The sequence below is a fragment of the Cricetulus griseus genome, chromosome 2 (assembly GCF_003668045.3).
Source record: "Cricetulus griseus strain 17A/GY chromosome 2, alternate assembly CriGri-PICRH-1.0, whole genome shotgun sequence".
Classification (NCBI taxonomy): Eukaryota; Metazoa; Chordata; class Mammalia; order Rodentia; family Cricetidae; genus Cricetulus; species Cricetulus griseus.
This window is the reverse complement of record NC_048595.1, coordinates 15,966,210-15,985,536: the sequence shown is the minus strand read 5'-3', so window position 1 is coordinate 15,985,536 and position 19,327 is coordinate 15,966,210. Positions and strand designations below refer to the sequence as shown.

Here is a 19,327-nt window from a genome sequence, read left to right as displayed (position 1 = left end):
TGAAATCAGCCTGGTCTACAAAGCAAGATCCAAGCCAGCCAAAACAACATAGCAAAACTTATTTCAAAAAGAAAAGGGGGGGATCACAGCTCTGTCAACACTTCTAGTGTGCAGTTCATAGCATACTAGCCATTATCAACAAAGCAAGTTATCTACTCAAAAGTAAGGCTCAATATTATATGCTGTTTGGACAATACTCTTTGTGCTAATTTTATTTACATGTCAATAATTTAAACACAAGCAAATTGGCATATTATCTACTTTTATTTCCAGCTTTTAGTTCTTTAATTAGTAACTCAATAATAATGTAGTAACAAACTACTGCTAGATGTGTGGTTTAAAAAAAAAATCCAATCTACTTCTGGCTACATAACCATCACAGTGAAACCACCTAACAAAATAATAATCTCAGTAAAGCTCTTACTGAAGATATCTACTATCCATAATAACCTCTAAACTAAATCCAATACTTGGTCCACTTTCATATGTTAAAGCCAGTATCAGAAACGGGAAAGGCCTATGAAAAATGAACTTGGCAAGAATCAATAGATATGTAAAAAGAATAAAATACTAGGAATTAGGCAGGAAGGTGAAAGATTCACAAAATGAAAAGGGCAAAAAAACTACGGAAAGCAAAGAAGCCCCAAGAAATAGAAAAATAGTCATCATATGCTAGATGACTTAATATTAAGATACCATCCATCAATTCTACCCTACATATCCAATCCTAGCAGACCCTATTTTATGATTTCAAAACTTAATAAATGGGGCTGGAGAGGGGCTCAGCAGTTAAAAACACTTGGTTGTTCTTCCCAAGAACTTAGGTTCAATTCCTAGCAACCACATGGTGGTTCACAACCATCTGTAACTCCCGTTCCAATGCCAGCTTCTGACTTCTGGGAACACTAAGCATGCATGTGATATACATGCATTCATGCAAGCAAAATACCCACATATACAATACAAATGAATAATTCTAATTTTTAAAAACCTTACTAAAGCCAGGCAGTGGTGACACATGCCTTTGCTCCCAGCACTCAGGAGGCAGAGGCAAGTGGATCTCTGAGTTTGAGGTCAGCCTGGTCTACAGAGTGAGTTCCAGGACAGCCAGAGCTGTTACACAAAGAAACCCTGTCTTGAGGGGGTAGGGTGGGACACCTTACTAAAAGGCTACACTAAGCAAAAGAAGGTGATACTGAGTTAAAGAAAAACAGATCAAAGGAAAAGGAAAGCCAGAAATAAGCTATACAAAACAATTTTGTCAAGGATCCAATAGTAAATACAAGTGCTGGGAAAACTGGGTACCCACAAAAATGATGAAGTTGGGCCCTTATCTAATAGTATACAGAAGAATTAATTCAAAATGGATCAAAACCCTAACCCTGAAATTCAGAAAACCTAGAACAGACCTCCAACAGCACTGCACCTGACAATGACTGGGGTAACAAGAGAGCATTAATGACATCAAAGTACAAGAACCAAAGCAGCAGCAGATAGGTCAGATGTCATGAAAATGTAACATTTTTATGCATCAAAAGCCAGTATCAAGGAGCTGGAGAGAAGGCTCAGTGGTTAAAAGCACTGACTGTATTGCCAGAGGACCCAGGTTCAATTCCCAGTACAGATATGGAGGTTGACAACTGTCAATAACTCCAATTCCAAGGGATCCAATAACTTCTTTTGGCCTTCACAGATACTGCATTGATGTAGTGTACAGATAATATATGCAAGCCAAACACCCATACACAGAAAAAAAAATTTAATTTCTTTATAAAAGGGAGTATGGGGGGGAGGAGGGAAGGAGGGAGGGAGGGAGGGAGGCGAGAGGGAGAGAGAGAGAGAGAGAGAGAGAGAGAGAGAGAGAGAGAGAGAGAGAGAGAGAGAGAGAGAGAGAGGGAGGGAGGGAATTTCTGTGTCTCCGTGGATGTCCTGGAACTCACTCTGTAGACCAGGCTGGCCTCAAACTCACAGAGATCTGCCTGCCTCTGCCTCCCAAGTGCTGGGATTAAAAGCATTTGCCACCATAACCCAGCAGGAGAGTATAATTTACTGGCAGATGCTTACCTCGTCTGTATCAGGCCCTAGGCTTAAATCCAAACGCATCCCTCAAAAGGGCTGTATCAGCACAGTAAAAAGACAATACAGGATCAAGAAAGATGGTTCAGTAATTAAGAGCACTAGCTTCTCTTCTGGATGCCAATCACCCACATGGCAACTCAAAACCATCTGTAACTCCAGTTCCAAAGGATACAACACCCTCTTTTGGCCTCAACAGGCACTGCATGCATGTGGTACAGAGACACGCATGCAGGCAAAAGACACATAGACATAAAACAATTATGCTGTATTCAGAGTAGGATAGTACTTAGGAACAAAAACAAAAGAACCATGGCACACACACGAGTGGATGGCTCTCACAGGTCAAACATAAAGGATTCACAAGAAATCCCAGAAAAGCAAAATAGTGGGAACTTAGAAGTCCAACTGTGGCTGCCAGGACCAAGAAAAAGCTGTAAAAGCACAAGCAATATTTTAAGATATTAAAAATGAGATGGATGGATGGGTGGATGGATAGATGGATGGACCAATAGATAGGTAGGTAAGTGAGTGGGTAGGGGATGAATAAATGGACAGGAGGGTAGGTGACTAGATGAATGGATATAGCTAGATATAGATGGATGGATAAAACAGACACATGACAAGGTAGGTATATTGATTATGTTGGAGGTCAATAGAATTCATCAAACCTAACACCAAAATGAATTTTATTGTTATACTCAACAACTTTTATTTGAACACACCTGTAATCCCAGAAGTCAGGAGGCCGACCTGGAGGCAGGGCGGTGGTGGTGCACACCTTTAATAACAGCACTCAGGAGGCAGAGGCAGGTGGATCTCTGTGAGTTTGAGGCCAGCCTGGTCTACAGAGTGAAACAGAAACCCCATCTCGAAAAACAAAAATAACAACAAAAAAAGACTAACCTGGACTACACAAGGATACTGTCTCAAAAATATAACACATTTTGAAGGACTGATTTAAAATCAGTGGCACAGGCCTTTAATCCTAGCACTAGGAGGCAGACACAGGTGAATCTCTGTGAGTTCGAGGCCAGCCTCACTACAAAGTGAGTTCTAGGACAGCAAGAGCTACAGAGAAACCCTGTCTTGAAAAACAAACAAGCAAACAAATAAATAAATGATGAAAAATAAATACGAACTTTACAACCTTGGTTATATTTAAGAAACTGAGATTATTTCATTTCAGGGTCTTATGTGGCCCAGCCTGGCCTTAAATTTGCTATATATGACCTTGAGCTTCTGATCCTCCTGCTTTGACCCAGGAGAAGCTTCTGTTTCTGGAATGCTGTACAGCCACACCATATTTATGTGGTGATGCTGGAAATTGACCCCAAGACCTCATGCATGCAAGGGGAATATGCTACCAACTAAGACCCCAACTGTGAGGTTTGAACAAGGGGGTAAAGGAAATAATCAGCAGATATGTTTTTCTGAGCTCATTCCCTTAAGTCTCTCTCCATCCTCCAAACCCATTAGAGTTTACCTAATGACTATACTGTATCTTCTACCATATCATCCACCAAGGGTAGTCCAAATTCCAATTAGCCATCCATGGTCAACCATCTTTCTATGTGTGTGGTTTTTTTGAGACAGGGTCTCTCTACAGCCCTGGCTGTCCTGGAACTCACTATGTAGACTAGATTGGCCTCTAACTCAGAGATCTGACTGCCTCTGTCTCCTAAATCCTGAGGTTAGAGGTGTGTGCCACCATGCCAATAACCATCAACAAAATATAATAAGTGAATTACTAATATACTAATTTAATGGTGTCCAAAACAAGACACACAGTAGCAACTGTTACAGTTAACAGATCAAAACATTATGAGACATTTAAGTTTTCACCTGCAGTATCAAAAAGTCCAAGAGTATATGGCTCTCCACCAATCATAACTGTGACTGCATAGTTGTCGAAAACCTAAAAACAAAACAAAGAAATATAATATTATTACTGAGTAAGATAGTACAATTCCCAACCACTTATTTCCTTCCCAAGAAGGAAATTCATCTTCCCTTAGTTCGTATCTTTTTATGTAATCCATCTCACCAACTATGTCCTTGCATTAGCTGAGTGGTTCTTGGGAAAAAATGAGAGACTGTGTCCTGGGATGTCCTACTACTTGAGGAACACAAAAATCTTAAGTGGTATCACAGAAACTAGGTCTCTGACTACAGAGGACCAACCTTCCATCCATCTTCAATTGGGTTGGATAATAAAGGAAAGGTGATATTCATTCTGACAACTAGTGGTATTGAGAAGCTTTTGAATAAAACACTTTGCTAAATGAAAATAAACCAGCTTAGACAAAGAAAAAGGAGGGGTTGGAAAGATGGCTCAGCAGGTAAGATCACTGGCTGCTCTTCCAGAGGTTCAGAGTTCAATTCCCAGCACCCACATGGTGGCTCACAACCACCTCTACAGTGCTCTGATGCCCTCTTCTATCATAAAGGCATATACACAGATAGAGCACTCATAAATGAAAAAAATAAATCTTGAATGAGCGAGGAAGAGAAGGAAGAAAGGAAGGAAGGAAGGAAGGAAGGAAGGAAGGAAGGAAGGAAGGAAGGAAGGAAGGAAGGAAGGACAAACTGGGTATGGTGGAACACCCCATAATCCCAACACTTAGGAGGTAGAGGAAGGAAGAAAAACCAACCAAGGTCACTCTGACCTACTTAGTGAGTCTGAGGCCACTCTGGGCTATATAAGGCTGTCTCAAAAATAAGAAATAAAAATTTCAAATAGTCCCCTTCAAGTCTAACGAATTTAAAGACAGGGCTTTGCTTCAACAATGTTCAATCTGATTTCTAAGAAACTATTCATTCACAAACAGTTCCTTTTAATTCAGAACTGAAACTGGGCTGGAGAGATGACATAGTGGTTAAAAGTTCATACTGTTCTTTCAGAAAACTGAATTCAGTTCCTAGCACCTATATGAGACTCACAGCCACCTATAACTCCAGCTCTAGAGGAATCAAACACCGCTAGCCTCTGTGGGCAGCTGCAAGCATGTGGACATGATCCACATAACTAAAAATTAAGTAATTAAAGAAAAAAAAAGCCAGGAATGTGTCAGGTTGTGTTGGGTATTATCTATACAGATGCTATAACACTTGGGAGGTAAAGGCAGCAGGATCACTTGATTTCTGGAAACCAACATCAACAAGATAGTGAAACCTTACCTCAGGGGGAAAAAAAAATCAAAATTAGGAAGCACTGGATAGAGGCAATAAGCAGACCTCTGTGAGTTTAAGGCCAGCCTGGTCTACACAGCAAGTTCCAGGAGAGCCAGGGCTACACAATTGAAACTTAGTCTCAAAAAAGGGGGGGGGGGAGGGGGGAGTCAGGAAAAAAGCTTGATTTCCAAGTCTCATCTACCAGTTGGGCATGAATTTTCTCCATGGAAGATAAGGTGATCGATAAAATTCTTCAGCTCTAGCAGGGCGGTAGTGGTGCACGCCTTTAATCCCAGCACTTGGGAAGCAGAGGGAGGCGCATCTCTGTGAGTTCGAGACCAGCCTGGTCTACAAGAGCTAGTTCCAGGATAGCCTCCAAAGCCACAGAGAAACCCTGTCTCAAAAAAAACAAAACAACAACAACAACAACAACCAAAAATCTTCAGCTCTAAACTCTAGTCTCTAAATGGTTAAATCAGTCCACGGATAGGCATAAATATGCACTATATACTAAACCCGTTTTCATGCCAATGTAGATACCATAGATATATAACTTACTTTGACCTATTTACCTAAATAGGCCCATTTAAAAATTTACCTCACTGCCCTTCTTTCCCCGACAATGCACATACATAAAAAACACCCAGGAAGTTCACATCAAACAAAATCATGAAAGACTTGGAAATCATGTTTATAAGTAAAAATTCAGACACAAATTTCCCAAGTGGCTATCTCACCTTAAGACACAATCCACACCATACTTCAAAACATCTTCTGATTAATGGGCCAACTCAAAAATGTAGTTTTATTATCAACTTTTTTTTTTTTTTTTTGGAGACAGGGTTCTTTGTGTGGCCCTAGCTTTCCTGGAACTCGCTCTGTAGACCAAGCTGGTCTTGAACTCACAGAGATCTACCTGCCTCTGCCTCCCATGTGCTGGAATTAAAACGTGTGTGCCACCACCACCCAGCTATGAAATTACATCTTTAAATTCTCACTTCTCAAAGAAACTTCATCTTCTTTCCTCATGTAGCTTTAGCCTAACCCCTCCACCAGCTGTGACACCACAGAAGCTAACATCAATGTTTCTGAAGGTTAATCTAAGATTTTGGACTCTATTTCATCAATTCCAAAAGACACAAGTCACGCCAGGTGCGGTGGCCGGGAGTTGAATCTGAATCCTCTGGAAAAGCAGCCAGTACTCTTTAACTGTGGAGCCATCTCGCTACCCTCAACTGTTTAATTTTAAAGTGTTAATTACCCATGAGAAGTCAAAAACCTTTAAAAATAGCAAACAATGGGCTGATATGATGATTGAGATGGTGAGGGCACTTGCAAAACATGACAACCTGAGTTCAATTACAGAGCACACATGATCAAACTAGACTCCTTCAAGTTGTCCTCAGCCCTCCATACATGTACCAAGGCAGGTTTGTATATACATACATACAGTATATACATACATATACCCTACAAAGTAAATAAACAATGAAATTTAATTTCTTTTTTAAAAAGATCAAAGATAGACAGAAAAATATTTCAGTGCAGGCAGGCAAACTTTTTCCAATGGACAAACAATCCTTTTCGCTGTCAGAAAGACTTTATACTTACAGTTGGTACATATTCCGATGGAAATTTGTTTGTTGTATAGGATATCAGGAGACATGTTTTACCAACAGCACCATCACCAACAACAACACACTTAATTGTCTGCATTGTGGAAATAGTTTTGTATCCACTTTTAATATTTCAAATTAGATGGTGACCTACAAAAAAAATTAAAGACAATTATTCTATTGATTCCTATTTATATACATATTTTTCCCCTCAACTAGTAACAAGTTCAGCTACTCAAAGAAAAGTACCAGCATTACTGACATGGCTTAAAACCTCTAAAAAGAAAAATGGCAACTTGCTCAGAGCAGCAGTTACAAGGGTCTATTTGCTAAGTTTCTGGACCTGGTTGTTTTGTCTTAAGTATCTTTTTTTTTTTTTTTTTTGGTTTTGAGACAGGGTTTCTCTGTGTAGCTTTGGAGCCTATCCTGGCACTCGCTCTGGAGACCAGGCTGGCCAAGAACTCACAGAGATCCACCTGCCTCTGCCTCCCGAGTGCTGGGATTAAAGGCGTGCGCCACCAATGCCCGGCTTAAGTATCATTTTTTAAAGTCCAAAGTACAACAGTGATCAGTATATTTCTTTTTTGAATTACCTATTTTTATAATGAAAAAGAGGAGATAGGAGAAAGAGTCCCATGTGGTAAATGAACTTTGTGAGAACATACATGCACTATATGCAAGATCACTTACAACACAAAGAACACTGTAAAGAATGGTTCATTACCCAGCCTTAGAGCTGCAGCAACCCAGAATGTAATGATAACAAGAGGCACAGCCCTTGTCCATCACCCCCAGAATATGTGAGCTAGGCCATGATCAGAGTATCTCTAGTCTCAGCAGCCATAATAGCACCAGTTAGCCTAGTTATTACTCATGGCCTGAAGAGTTTTAACCTACATTTTAAAATGAAAATATCAGCTCTTCTAACCATAGTGATTTATTTAAAAATATAATTGCATGGGCTAGGGAGATAGCTCAAAGGGCACAGCACTTTCCCAGACAAGCCTGATAACCTGAGCTCAGATCTCCAGATCCACATAAAAGTCAGGTGCAGTAATGAAAACGCCGGTCATCCCAGAGTGCCCCACCAGGAGGTGGGAAGCAGAAGCTCACAGCCTATACGGTAGGCTAAGCAGTGAACAAGAGAAACCCTGACTCAAAAAACAAGAAAGAAAGAGAGGGCTACTACTCTTCAAGGCTGTCCTCAGGCCGCCACTGATACACCACAGCTTATGTAGATGCACACAACCAATTACAAATGCACAAAGAATTTACTAAAAAAGAAAAAAGACTTGCAAATGGCTATGGCATTTAAATTTTGCCAACACTTGGAAGACAGAGGCAAGCAAATCTCTAAATTTGAGGTCAGCCTGGTCTACAGGGTGAATTCCAGGACAGCCAGGACTACAGAGAGAAACCTGTCTCAAAAACAAAAACAAACAAACAAACAAAAACACCCACAAGAACTTGTGTTTAACTTTGAGATACACTTCCCCTCAAAAAAAAAAAATTCTTTTAGTTTGCTCAAGTGTATGCTCATCTACCATGTGTGTGCCTAGTAGACAGAGGTTACAAGAGACAGTTGTGAGCCACCACATGGGGCTAGACAGGAAGCCAGCTCCTTTACAAGAACAAGTGTTCTTAACTACTGAGCCATCTCCTCAGCACCCACTCCAATTTTTCTGACATCTTTGAAATTAAGATACAGAATCTTAGCTAGGCGTTGGTGGCGCACGCCTGTAATCCCAGCACTTGGGAGGCAGAGGCAGGTGGATCTCTGTGAGTTCCAGGCCAGCCTGGTCTCCAGAGCGAGTTCCAGGATAGGCTCCAAAAGCTGCACAAAGAAACCTGTCTCGAAAAACAAAACAAAACAAAAGATACAAATCTCTGTGTATCTATGAATGTGTATCTGTATGCACGTACACATGCACTTGGTGTGGAGGCCATAGGACAGTCATTCTGCAGCTGCCATACAGCTTGTTTTTTTGTTTTCTTTTGTTTTGTTTTAAAACAGGGTTTCTCACTGGCCTGGTATTCACCAAAAAAAAAAAAAAAAAAAAAAAAAACTGAACATCAAGTAGCAACTTTTTTATGTGGGTTCTGGAAACTGAACTCAGGTCCTCATGTTTGTACTTCACCATCTCCCCCAGCTACAAAGGAAAATCAGATTCCAAAAATGCTCCCAACGGCTTTGAGAGAAATAAATAATCCGCATAATTCCTTGGAGGAGGGTCGGTTTACAATTTCTTGCTGGTAGCTCTCTGAGCCAGCAAAATGGTTCAGCCAAAGAAGACACTTGCCACCAAACCTGATGACCTGAGTTCCATCCAAGGGACACACATGGTAGGAGAAAACTAACTTCCACAAGTTGTCATCTGATGACCACATGCATACCATGCACGGTTCATATAGGCCTACCCCCATAAACAAACAATGTAAAAAAATTATATACATACATGTATATAAATTTCTAAAACTAGTTCCCCTCACAACATTTAATCACTATTTATAAATGCTCATTAATACCTCTGTATGCACCTATAGCACTTCACATGCCACTGTACTTTAAACATTTAGAACTGGCAGGTTATAAGCTGATGAATGGATGCAAAACTCACATAAAATATAAAACTACATCAGTAGTTACAGGAGACATAAAGTCACCCATTATTCATAGAAACTATGAGCTGGGCATGGTGGCAACAACTATAATCTCAGCACTTGGGAAGCAGAAGTAGGAAAATCTTGAAGTTGAGGTCAACCTGGGTTACACAATAAATCACAGATGAGCAAGGGCTAAACACAGGTAAAACTCTCTCAAAAGATAAGAGGCTCAGACAATAAAATGCTTGCCTTGTAAGCACAAGGACCTGAATTTGTTTCCCAGAACAAATCTAACACAAAGGCTGCAGCCTGCAAGATGGCTTATATAGGTCAAGACAACTGTCACCAATTCTAAAGACCTGAGTTCAATACTGGGGACCCACACTGAAGGAAAACAAACAACTCCCAAGTTATACTCTGACCTCTACACATGACATCTCTCTCTCTCTCTCTCTCTCTCTCTCTCTCTCTCTCTCTCTCTCTCTCACACACACACACACACACACACACACACTGAATGAATGAATGAATGAATGAATGAATGACTTTTTAAGCTGAGCACACTTGGGCAGGTATACATACCTGCATTTCCAGAGCTAAGAAGTAGAGAAAGGCTGGTCACTGGAGCTTACTAGCTAGCCATACTAACCTATTTGGTGAGTTTCACAGAAGTGTACCCAAACACTGAACCATGATGACCACCAAATTCATAATCAACTGGGAAGAGGTGAACAGCCTTGGCACCCCATTTACAGCTAGTGCTTGAGGTAAGGGCAGTTCTCTGAAATAGGTTAGTATGCTGTGAAAATGGTAACAGCCTGTGTGAGAAAAAAAATACATTCACGCTAACACAAAATACTACTAAAGTTGTTTACATTTAAAATACACCTGACGCCAAGACACTCCATTTTGTCTAGGATACAAGAAAGAGGAGACACTACAGGAAACCAGAAAAGAATTACTCAATTTCACAAGTATTTCTTGCCAATCCAACTGGATGACTAGCCTGATTACCAGATTAGGTAGAATATATAAAATGAACACCCTCTCCCTCTCCCACCATCACCATCTAATTCACTTAACTTGCAGGCTGAAGTTTACATAACCTTTGCTAAACTATGGTAGATTATCTATATACAGCTTTAAAAAAAAAAATAACATTTACAGCCACACATGGTGACTCACTCCTTGAGGCATAGGCAGGTTCAAGGCCAGTCAAAGTAAATTCTAGGACAGCTAAGCCTGCTACAAAGAAACCCTGTCTCGAAAAACAACAACAGGCGATGGTGGCGCACACATTTAATCCCAGCACTTGGGAGGCAGAGGCAGGCAGATTTCTGTGAGTTTGAGGTCAGCCTGATCTACAGAGTGAGTTCCAGGACAGTCAGGGCTATTATACTGTGAAACCCTGGAGAAACAGAGAGAGGAGGGGGAGGAGGGGTGGAGGGAGGGAGAGAGAGAAGGGGAGGGAGGGGGAGGGGAAAGGAAGGAAAGAAGGAAGGGAGGGAGGGAGGAAGGAAGGAAGGAAGGAAGGAAGGAAGGAAGGAAGGAAGGAAGCAAGCTTGACAGAGTCCCATGTACCTGGGCTGGACTCAGAGCTAGGGCTAGAAGCCAGAGCTTTATACATGCAAGGCAAATGAACCACATCCTCAGTTCCCAAAAAATTTCTTCTATACCTCCACCATAGCTACCTTTTTCCCCAAACAAGAAATGCATTGTAAATGTTTTTAACACTGTAGTAAGTATTTCAACTTATTGTATTACTTCTCCAAATATTAATCAAAAGAACTAAGACAAAGAATGAGAAAGTTGGATATGGGAGATCTTTTAATGAACTAATTTCAGCCCACCATTTTAAAGGTAAGAAAATTATGAACTGGGTGAAGCAGCTCACACCTACAGTCCCAACATCTGGGAGGCAAAGGCAGGAACTTTACAGAAATTCCAGAAGAGTCTATTCTGTATCACCCTGAATACATGGAGAGAAAACAGGAAAGGAGAAACGTCTGACTTGAATACAAAGACTTGCCTCAAAGCCAGAAAGCTAGTATGTATGTATCATGCTATTCTTTTCCAACTCTAAATTTTAACAAATACATGCCTGTCAACTCACATCTCAGCAAAAGAACCTTGAGTTCCATGCTAACCTGGGCTATATAGTGAAAACTTACATGTGAGTACACATTCATATATATATATATATGTATATGTATATGTATATATATGTATATGTATATGTATATGTCATATATAGAGTTGTTTTAAACTTCATAGTTTTCATGGCCATCAGTAAACAGGAATGAGACTTCTTCAAAAGTCAAAACAGCCAGGCGTTGGTGGCACACGCCTTTAATCCCAGCACTCGGGAGGCAGAGGCAGGCGAGTGAGTTCGAGACTAGCCTGGTCTACAAGAGCTAGTTCCAGGACAGCCTCCAAAGCCACAGAGAAACCCTGTCTCGAAAAACCAAAAACAACAACAACAACAAAAAAAAAACGTTGGACATGGTAGCAAATGCCTGTAATCCTAGCACTCAGAAAGCAAAAGGAAGTGTAACAGAATTACAAGGCCATCCTAGCTGCAAATCTGAGGCCAGCCTGGGCTATACAAGATGAGGGCATGGTTGCTCAAATAAATAAGGTACAGCTCAGTAATAGACAATGTCCTGTATGAATGCCTCCTTCAGAGTCTGCCCACTTTGGTGAGGCAGAGGCCTGGAGAGGTGAAGGGTCCAGTTCAGGACCACAGTGTATGTCTGTGGGCTGGAGACCACATGTTCCAGCCTGTCCAGGCTCACATGCTCCCGGGGAGCTACTCTGACCTGGCACCTGCATGGATCCCAGCCTGTGCACCAAGAGTTGAAACACACATATCTGTCTTCTCAAGTCACCTCCTGGTGGGTGGGCATCACTTACTCCCAGCAGGAAGTGACCAAAAATGAGCTGCTGAGGAAGACCTGATGACATTGAAATCACTGAACAATGGCCGGGCGATGGTCGAACATGCCTTTAGTCCCAGCACTTGGGAGGCAGAGGCAGGTGGATCTCTGTGAGTTCAAGACCAGCCTGGTCTACAAGAGATAGTTCCAGGACAACCTCCAAAGCTACACAGAGAAACCCTGTCTCGAAAAACAAAAACAAACAAAATAGCTTGAAAACAGTATACAATAATGTATTAGGAAAATGGAGATTAAAATTCTCCAGCTATAAGATAGAATTTTTTTTTCACTCATTCAACAAACTTCATTGGGAATCTGATATATGCCAAACTTGTACCATTCAAAGCCACCTCTAATGTATGGAACTAAGTTCATGTCCCCCAGAGACTACAAGCCTACTAGGTTCAGTTAATACACATTTATCACCTCCATATAGTCTTCCTTCCTGACATCATTGATAACTGATGTCTTTCTAGGCAGTTATTTAGAAAGATCAACAGGAACTCAGAAGCAGAACACTGGCCTAACTAGCAGTCTCAGGTTCAATCCCCACTAAACCAAAGGGAGGGGGAGAAAACAATTCTACTTTCTTAGGAAAACTTGGGCCTGGTTTACTGATGGTTCTGCACCTTATACAGGCACCACCCAGAAATGGACAGCTGCAACCCTTTCTGGGATAACCTTGAAAAACACCAGCAAAGGGAAATCTTCACGTTGGGCAGTACACAGGATCATACATTTTGTTTGGAAGGAAAAGGGCCAGGTGTGTGATTATCCACTGGCTTTACCCAATAAATTGGCTGGATGATCAGGGACTAGAAAGAGAATGACTGGAAAATTGATGAGAAAACATTTGGGGAAGATGTGGATAGATTCTCCAAATGGGCTAAGGATGTGAAGATACTTGTATCCCAAGTAAATGCTCATCAAAAGGTGACTTCAGCAGAGGATAATTAAGTAGATAGGATGACCCATTCTCTGGACAATCAGCCTCTTTCTCCAGCCATCCCTGCCATTGCCCAATGGTCCCAGGAACAAAGTGACCAGGGTGACAGGCATGGAAGTTACGCATGGGCTTAACAACATGAACTTCCAATCACTTGCTGCTGCTGAGTGCTAGATCTGCCTACAGCAAAGACCAACACTGAACCCTAGATATGGCACCATTCCCCAGCTGACCAACATCAATTATCCCAGCAAAACAAAGATTTGTTTTCTTTAGTGGTTCTACTATCTTATTAATCACAGCTGATTCTTCAGCCCCAGCTAACCAGAACCAAAAACTCTTAACTCAAAATAGGAAACAGCCCTGACAGTCATTAAGGGACTCTCAAACTTCCCTCTGAAATTTCACAGGCCAGGTCTCCATTGTCTGCATTGCTTTCAACACTCTTATCTTCAAAGCTTCTACAGAACAGCTCACCAGCTTTGAACACTAAATGGCTTTTCTAGTCCAAAGTCCCAAGCCTTTAATCTGGTTAGAGTTCTAGAGGCAACAATTGGTAGGCCTTGAAGGACATCAGTATTGTCTTACCTGGCATCTCCTTCAGAGAAAGTCACTGCTGGTTTAGCAGACAATGTCAGATTATTTTCCCCAGTCAAAGGTGGAACAGGCAGTATTTTAGGGGGTGGGGTGTGAATACATCTCCTCCTGAGGGTGGAAAGACTACTTCCTCACCTGAGATAGAAACCCCTGAGGATCTGAGAACTCAAAGCTCTCAGCCTCAACAGGGTCTTCCCACACACATGTCCAGCCCAAGCTACAGAATCCCACTCTTTATCAATTAATGCCCTTACTTTAACCACCATGGGACTTGAATTTTCACTGTAATTCAGTCAGTCTTAACAATAAGGGCTTGGGTTCCATTTTCCATAACTTGAGCTCTGTGGCTGCTGGAGAGAAGATTCTCTTCCAGGCACACTCAGAAACCTTTCAACTGTCTGAGCTCATCTGGAGCCTATCACTGAGTTCATTGTTTTTCGTCATAGTCTGAGATGCTAAAAGTTGGTTAATTTTTGTTTGTTTTGTTTTTCAAGACAGGGTTTCTCTGTGCAACCTAGAACTCACTCTGTAGACTTCACAGAGATCCACTTGCCTTGCCTCCCAAATGCTAGGATTAAAGAAATGTGCCACCACCATCTGGCTGAAGTTGGTTAATTTTATCATGAAGCACATTTTTTCCCCCAAGAAGCACATTCTTTTCCTTTGCCAATTTATCCAGGGATGATAGGAACAACCACCAGCATCATCATTTTCCTTATTTTCCTACAAATTGTCAAAGGTTTTATCAAAGGAGTCATCAAATGCTTTGTATCTCAAAATTGATGAATCGGGATAATAAATGCAATGGTGTCCTTAAGTTTGTAAAATGACATGGGCTTTCAGTACTCTGAGCTTTGAGGAGAGGTTTCAGTAACTGAAGAGGCTTCAGGAACTGGAGGTGTTAGCAAATTGGAAAGCCTATTCCAGATACTTAACATGCCCATCCTTATAATTCTGTTGCTCTAAAACCACTTCTGGTACTATAATTTGTATTAGTCAAGGTTCTCTAAAGGAGTATCTATCTATCTAGATACAGACATGGATGGATGGATAGATGGGAAGAGGGAGGGAGGGAGATACACAGAACAAGAAAGGGGATTCATTAGAATGGCTTACGAACTGTGGTCCAGCTAGTCCAACAATGGCTATCTACGAAAAGAAGGTCCAAAGAATCCAGTAACTGTTCAGTCCATCAGGCTGGGCGTCTCAGCTGGTCTTTAGTATACGCCAGAATCCTGATGTAGGCTCTAATACCAGTGAAGGAATGACTTGCCGGCAAGAGTAAGCAGACAAAGAGTGAAAGCTTCTTCCATGTCTTACATAAACCGTACTGGAAGTTGTGGCTAAGATCAAAGGTAGATCATCCCACCTCAAAAAATATGGATTAAAGGTGTATCTTCAACTCTTCATCTAAAAAATCAGGTAACACAAGGTAACAACTGCATTTACCTCAGCTCTGAGATAGACAGCAGCTGTCTATCTCAGCTTTGCTTCTAAGAATCTTTGCTTCAAAGAATCTCACACTGCCAAGATAACAGATGTTAATAGACAACCAGCCACTTCAATTGTCCAATATGATTTGTGCTTATTCAAAGTCTGCCTTTATTCAAATCACCACCCAACCTTCCACCACCAGCAACCCCACCTCTGCAAAACCCCTCCCCTACTCACTCTAGATTTCAAAGACTGCCAGCTATCTGACCTCCAGCTATGTTTTGAATGCTTGAATCCCTCCAAATCTCAACAAAACCCTAAATTCTGTGGTAATGGCATCAGGAGGGGGCCTCTGGGAAGAGGATTAAATACTAACGGGTGGATAAGAACAAGAAAGCACTGTTTACTCAGTCCCACAGGAAACAATCTGCCGGTACCTTAATCTTGAACATCCCACCTTCCAGACTATGAGAAATTAGCTTCTATATTACCTAGACCTCGGTATTCCATTATCACAGCCCACAGATAGCTTCCACAGAAAGGCCCTTCTTGACTTGTAATCTTTCATCCGTTTTCCCTGACCCTTTCTTTGGTCTCCGTGCTTTAGGCTTTGTGTGTCTTCAAACATGTTGGGCTACCTGTCTTCACATTTTAACAATACTCCATGTTTCACTATTCTTTTAAAAATAACTTAAGACTATTTGTATGCATATGTGTTTTGTCTACATGTATGTGCACCACTGCATGTGCAGGTGCACATGGACACTAAAAGAGAACACAGGATTCCCTGGGACTGAAATTACAAGTAGTCCTAAGTCACCACATGGGTTCTGGGAATTGAACCCAGGTCCTCCAGTAGGGAAACAAGTGTTCTTAACCAAGAATCAACTCTCCTACCTCCTTCCCACTGTTCTGGCAGAGAATTCTCATCCCTCATGTCTCAGTTTAACTCACTTATTCAGGAAATTTTCCTGACATCCAATCCAAAGTCACTGTTTCCTCTGGTGGTGGTTTGAATGAGAATGTCCTCAGATGTTTGAAAATTTAGTCCCCGGTTGGTGGCACTGTTTGGGTAGATTTAGAAGGTATAGCCTTGCTGGAGGAAGTATGTGGGGGGAGGGGAAGCTTTGAGTTTTCCTAGTTCCTTCCCTGCTTTCTTCTTATGGTTTAAGATGTGAGCTCTGAGCTTGTTGCTCCAGATGCTTTGCCTGCTGCTGCCATGCTTCCCAGGAGACTCTTAATCTTCTGTAGCCACAAGCCCTTTCTCCCACGAGTGGTCTTGATCATGTTTTACCACAGCAATAGAAAAGTAACTAATATACCTCCTCCTTACACTCTGTTCATTTTCCCTATAATATGGTTGTAATTTTTAATTATCTTGTTTACTTGTATTGCTGCAGTAAGGGAGACAGATCCAGCAAGATGGTTCAATAAACACGTTTGCTGCCAAGCCTGACAACCTGAGCCCCATCCCTGGGACCCACATGATGGAAAGAGCAAAACTGAGTCCTTATGCTATGGTGGGTGCATATTCACTCCCCACTTAACAAAAGTACTAAAAATAAGATATTTTCCACTAAATCCTCAAGGGCAAGGACTCTGTTCTATGTCCAGAATACCATCCACATTATAGGTATTCACCCAATGAATAAATCGCAAAATCAAGCTACTTTATTCCCAGCACTTTCATTCATTCTAATACAAGTTATGTTCTGAAAGGACTAGGCTCCTCTTTGTCTCCCTCTCACAGCATCTAATATAATACCGAGCCAGAAAAAATTTAAAGTTTTTAATACCTTTACAATGTTTGTTATCTACAGTAGTAAATATTGGAGAAGCATGGAAATTTCAAAGACAAGTAGCATTAACTTTTCAAACTTTTTATTTATTATAATTTATGTATGTGTGTACAATGTGTTCATGTGCCATGGTGCACATGAGGAGGTCAAAGGACAACTTTTACCAGTCAGTTCGCTCCTTCCATCATCAACTCCAGGATCTAAACTCAGGTGTCAGGCTTGCTGGGCCTTTTTAATTTTCCTGAGATAGGGTCCTACATATCCCATGAAGTTACTTCACAGAACTGCTACAAAGAGAAACAAGCTAATGCATATAAAGCAACTAGTACAACAGCCAGCACAGCACTGAGTATCTGGCACCTTACAGTTGTCCCCAATTTAAACTTGCAGAAAAAAAAATAGCCCTATGGTATAGCTGTAACTACTAATAAGGAGAACTCAAAATTCTCCTTCTTGCACCTACCAGGGTTGTCAATTTGATCAATCCTTTGGAAAATCTCATTCTGATCTCAGACACAATTTAAACATTGCATCTGTAATCTGTAGCCCAATGACCAGCAGTGATACAAAAGATTACAGCTTACTTCTATTTTACAAAGACAACAGTATTACTTAATCACAAAATAAATATTTATCTAGTCCTCGTAAATGTCCAAAGACAGACTAGCAGTAAACATCATGAGTTGGTTTTTTGTTTTGAAAACAAGGTTTCTCTGTGTAGCCCTGGCTGTCCTGGAACTCCATCTGTAGAATAGGCTGGCCTCAAACTCAAAAGATCCGTCTGCCTCTGCCTCCTCAGTGCTGGGATTAAAGGCATACACCACCACCAGCTGCATCATTAGTTTTCAAGCCAAATGGCATAAAACTCATTAGCCACCTGTGTGTGACCGTGCAACTTCATCACTCCACTTTTGAAAGAACACAGCAGTATCAGCATCCCACATAGTGAGAATTAACTGGATTACTCCATATACAGTACTTAACACTCAGGTATGCTTTCGTGTTATTCATGTGAAATAATTCAGGTAAGAGCAGTCATGGTGGCATTCAGTAATTCACCAGTACTTGTGAAGTTGAGGAAAAAGTACTGCTGTGGACTCAATACCATATGAGCAACATAGTGAATTCTAGGACAGTCTGGGCTACAGAGTAAGACCCTGTCTGAAAAAAGCATACTGGCTCTGGAGAGATGGTCTAAGTGGTTAGGAGCACTGGTTTGATTCCCAACACTTATATGGTGGCTAAAATTAATCTGTCAGCAATGTATACACGGCACGCAGACACACATGCAAGCAAAACATCCATACATATAAAATAAAAATAAATCTTAAAAAAAAAAAATAGCCCCAGCCCATTCCCTATGGAGGGATACTATTGTAGCCCAGATACAGCAAGGAGGGCCTAGGCCCTCCCTCAAACGATTTGACAGACTTTGAAGGTCCCTGGAGGGAGGCCTCACCATCCCTGGGGAGGAGTTGGGGGGGGCAGTTGGTGGGGTTGGTGGGGAACACAGGAAGATGGGAGGGCAAGGGAATGGGGGGATGGGTATGTAAATATGAGTAGTAAGTAAAGAATTTAAAAAAAAAATATCCCCAACATAAAAGACTCTTAACTAAGCAAATTATCACAGCAAAATATATTTTTACCATCAAGTAAAAGCCAAACATACACTCCTGAAAACTAAATAAACAAACTATTAGAAGACAAGAGATTACAGTTAAAATTTGCCCTCAAACTATTAGGACCCACTCACTACACAAACACTTGCTTTAAAAAAATACCAGGACCAGACTTTAGTTGCTCAGCCACCATGACAACTGCTCTTGACTGAAGGCCATCCACCCCTAAGGAGGAAAATGGTGGTCTCAAAGACAACAAAAGTCTCTAGAGTGGGTCAACTCTAGATTCCAAGTTGCTATGCAAAATGCAAAGTATATGCTAGTACAGGCAGACTCGACGACAGACCAGAAAGGGCAGCGCAAACTTGGTCATTTTTGCCAACAACTGCCCCAGCAGTGAGGAAATCTGAAATCAAATACTATGTTGTGTTGACTAAAACTGGTGCCCATCACTACAAGAGTTAGTAATACTGAGTTGGGCATGGTGTGTGGAAAATACAACAGAGGGAGCATACTGGCTACCTAA

The 19,327-nt window shown here is 41.2% G+C and overlaps 1 protein-coding gene across 1 annotated transcript in view; it reads right to left on the bottom strand.

The window, feature by feature from the left end:
* Cdc42 (cell division cycle 42) overlaps positions 1 to 19,327 on the bottom strand; it is a 39,984-nt gene that overhangs the window by 8,648 nt on the left and 12,009 nt on the right. Inside the window, exons 2-3 of the mRNA XM_027399757.2 lie at positions 6,862 to 7,016; positions 3,922 to 3,994 (exon numbers count right to left, since the gene is read on the bottom strand). Of these exons, the coding sequence (XP_027255558.1) occupies positions 3,922 to 3,994; positions 6,862 to 6,966 (178 nt within the window). The 5' untranslated portion in view covers positions 6,967 to 7,016. The remainder of the gene's footprint in view (positions 1 to 3,921; positions 3,995 to 6,861; positions 7,017 to 19,327) is intronic.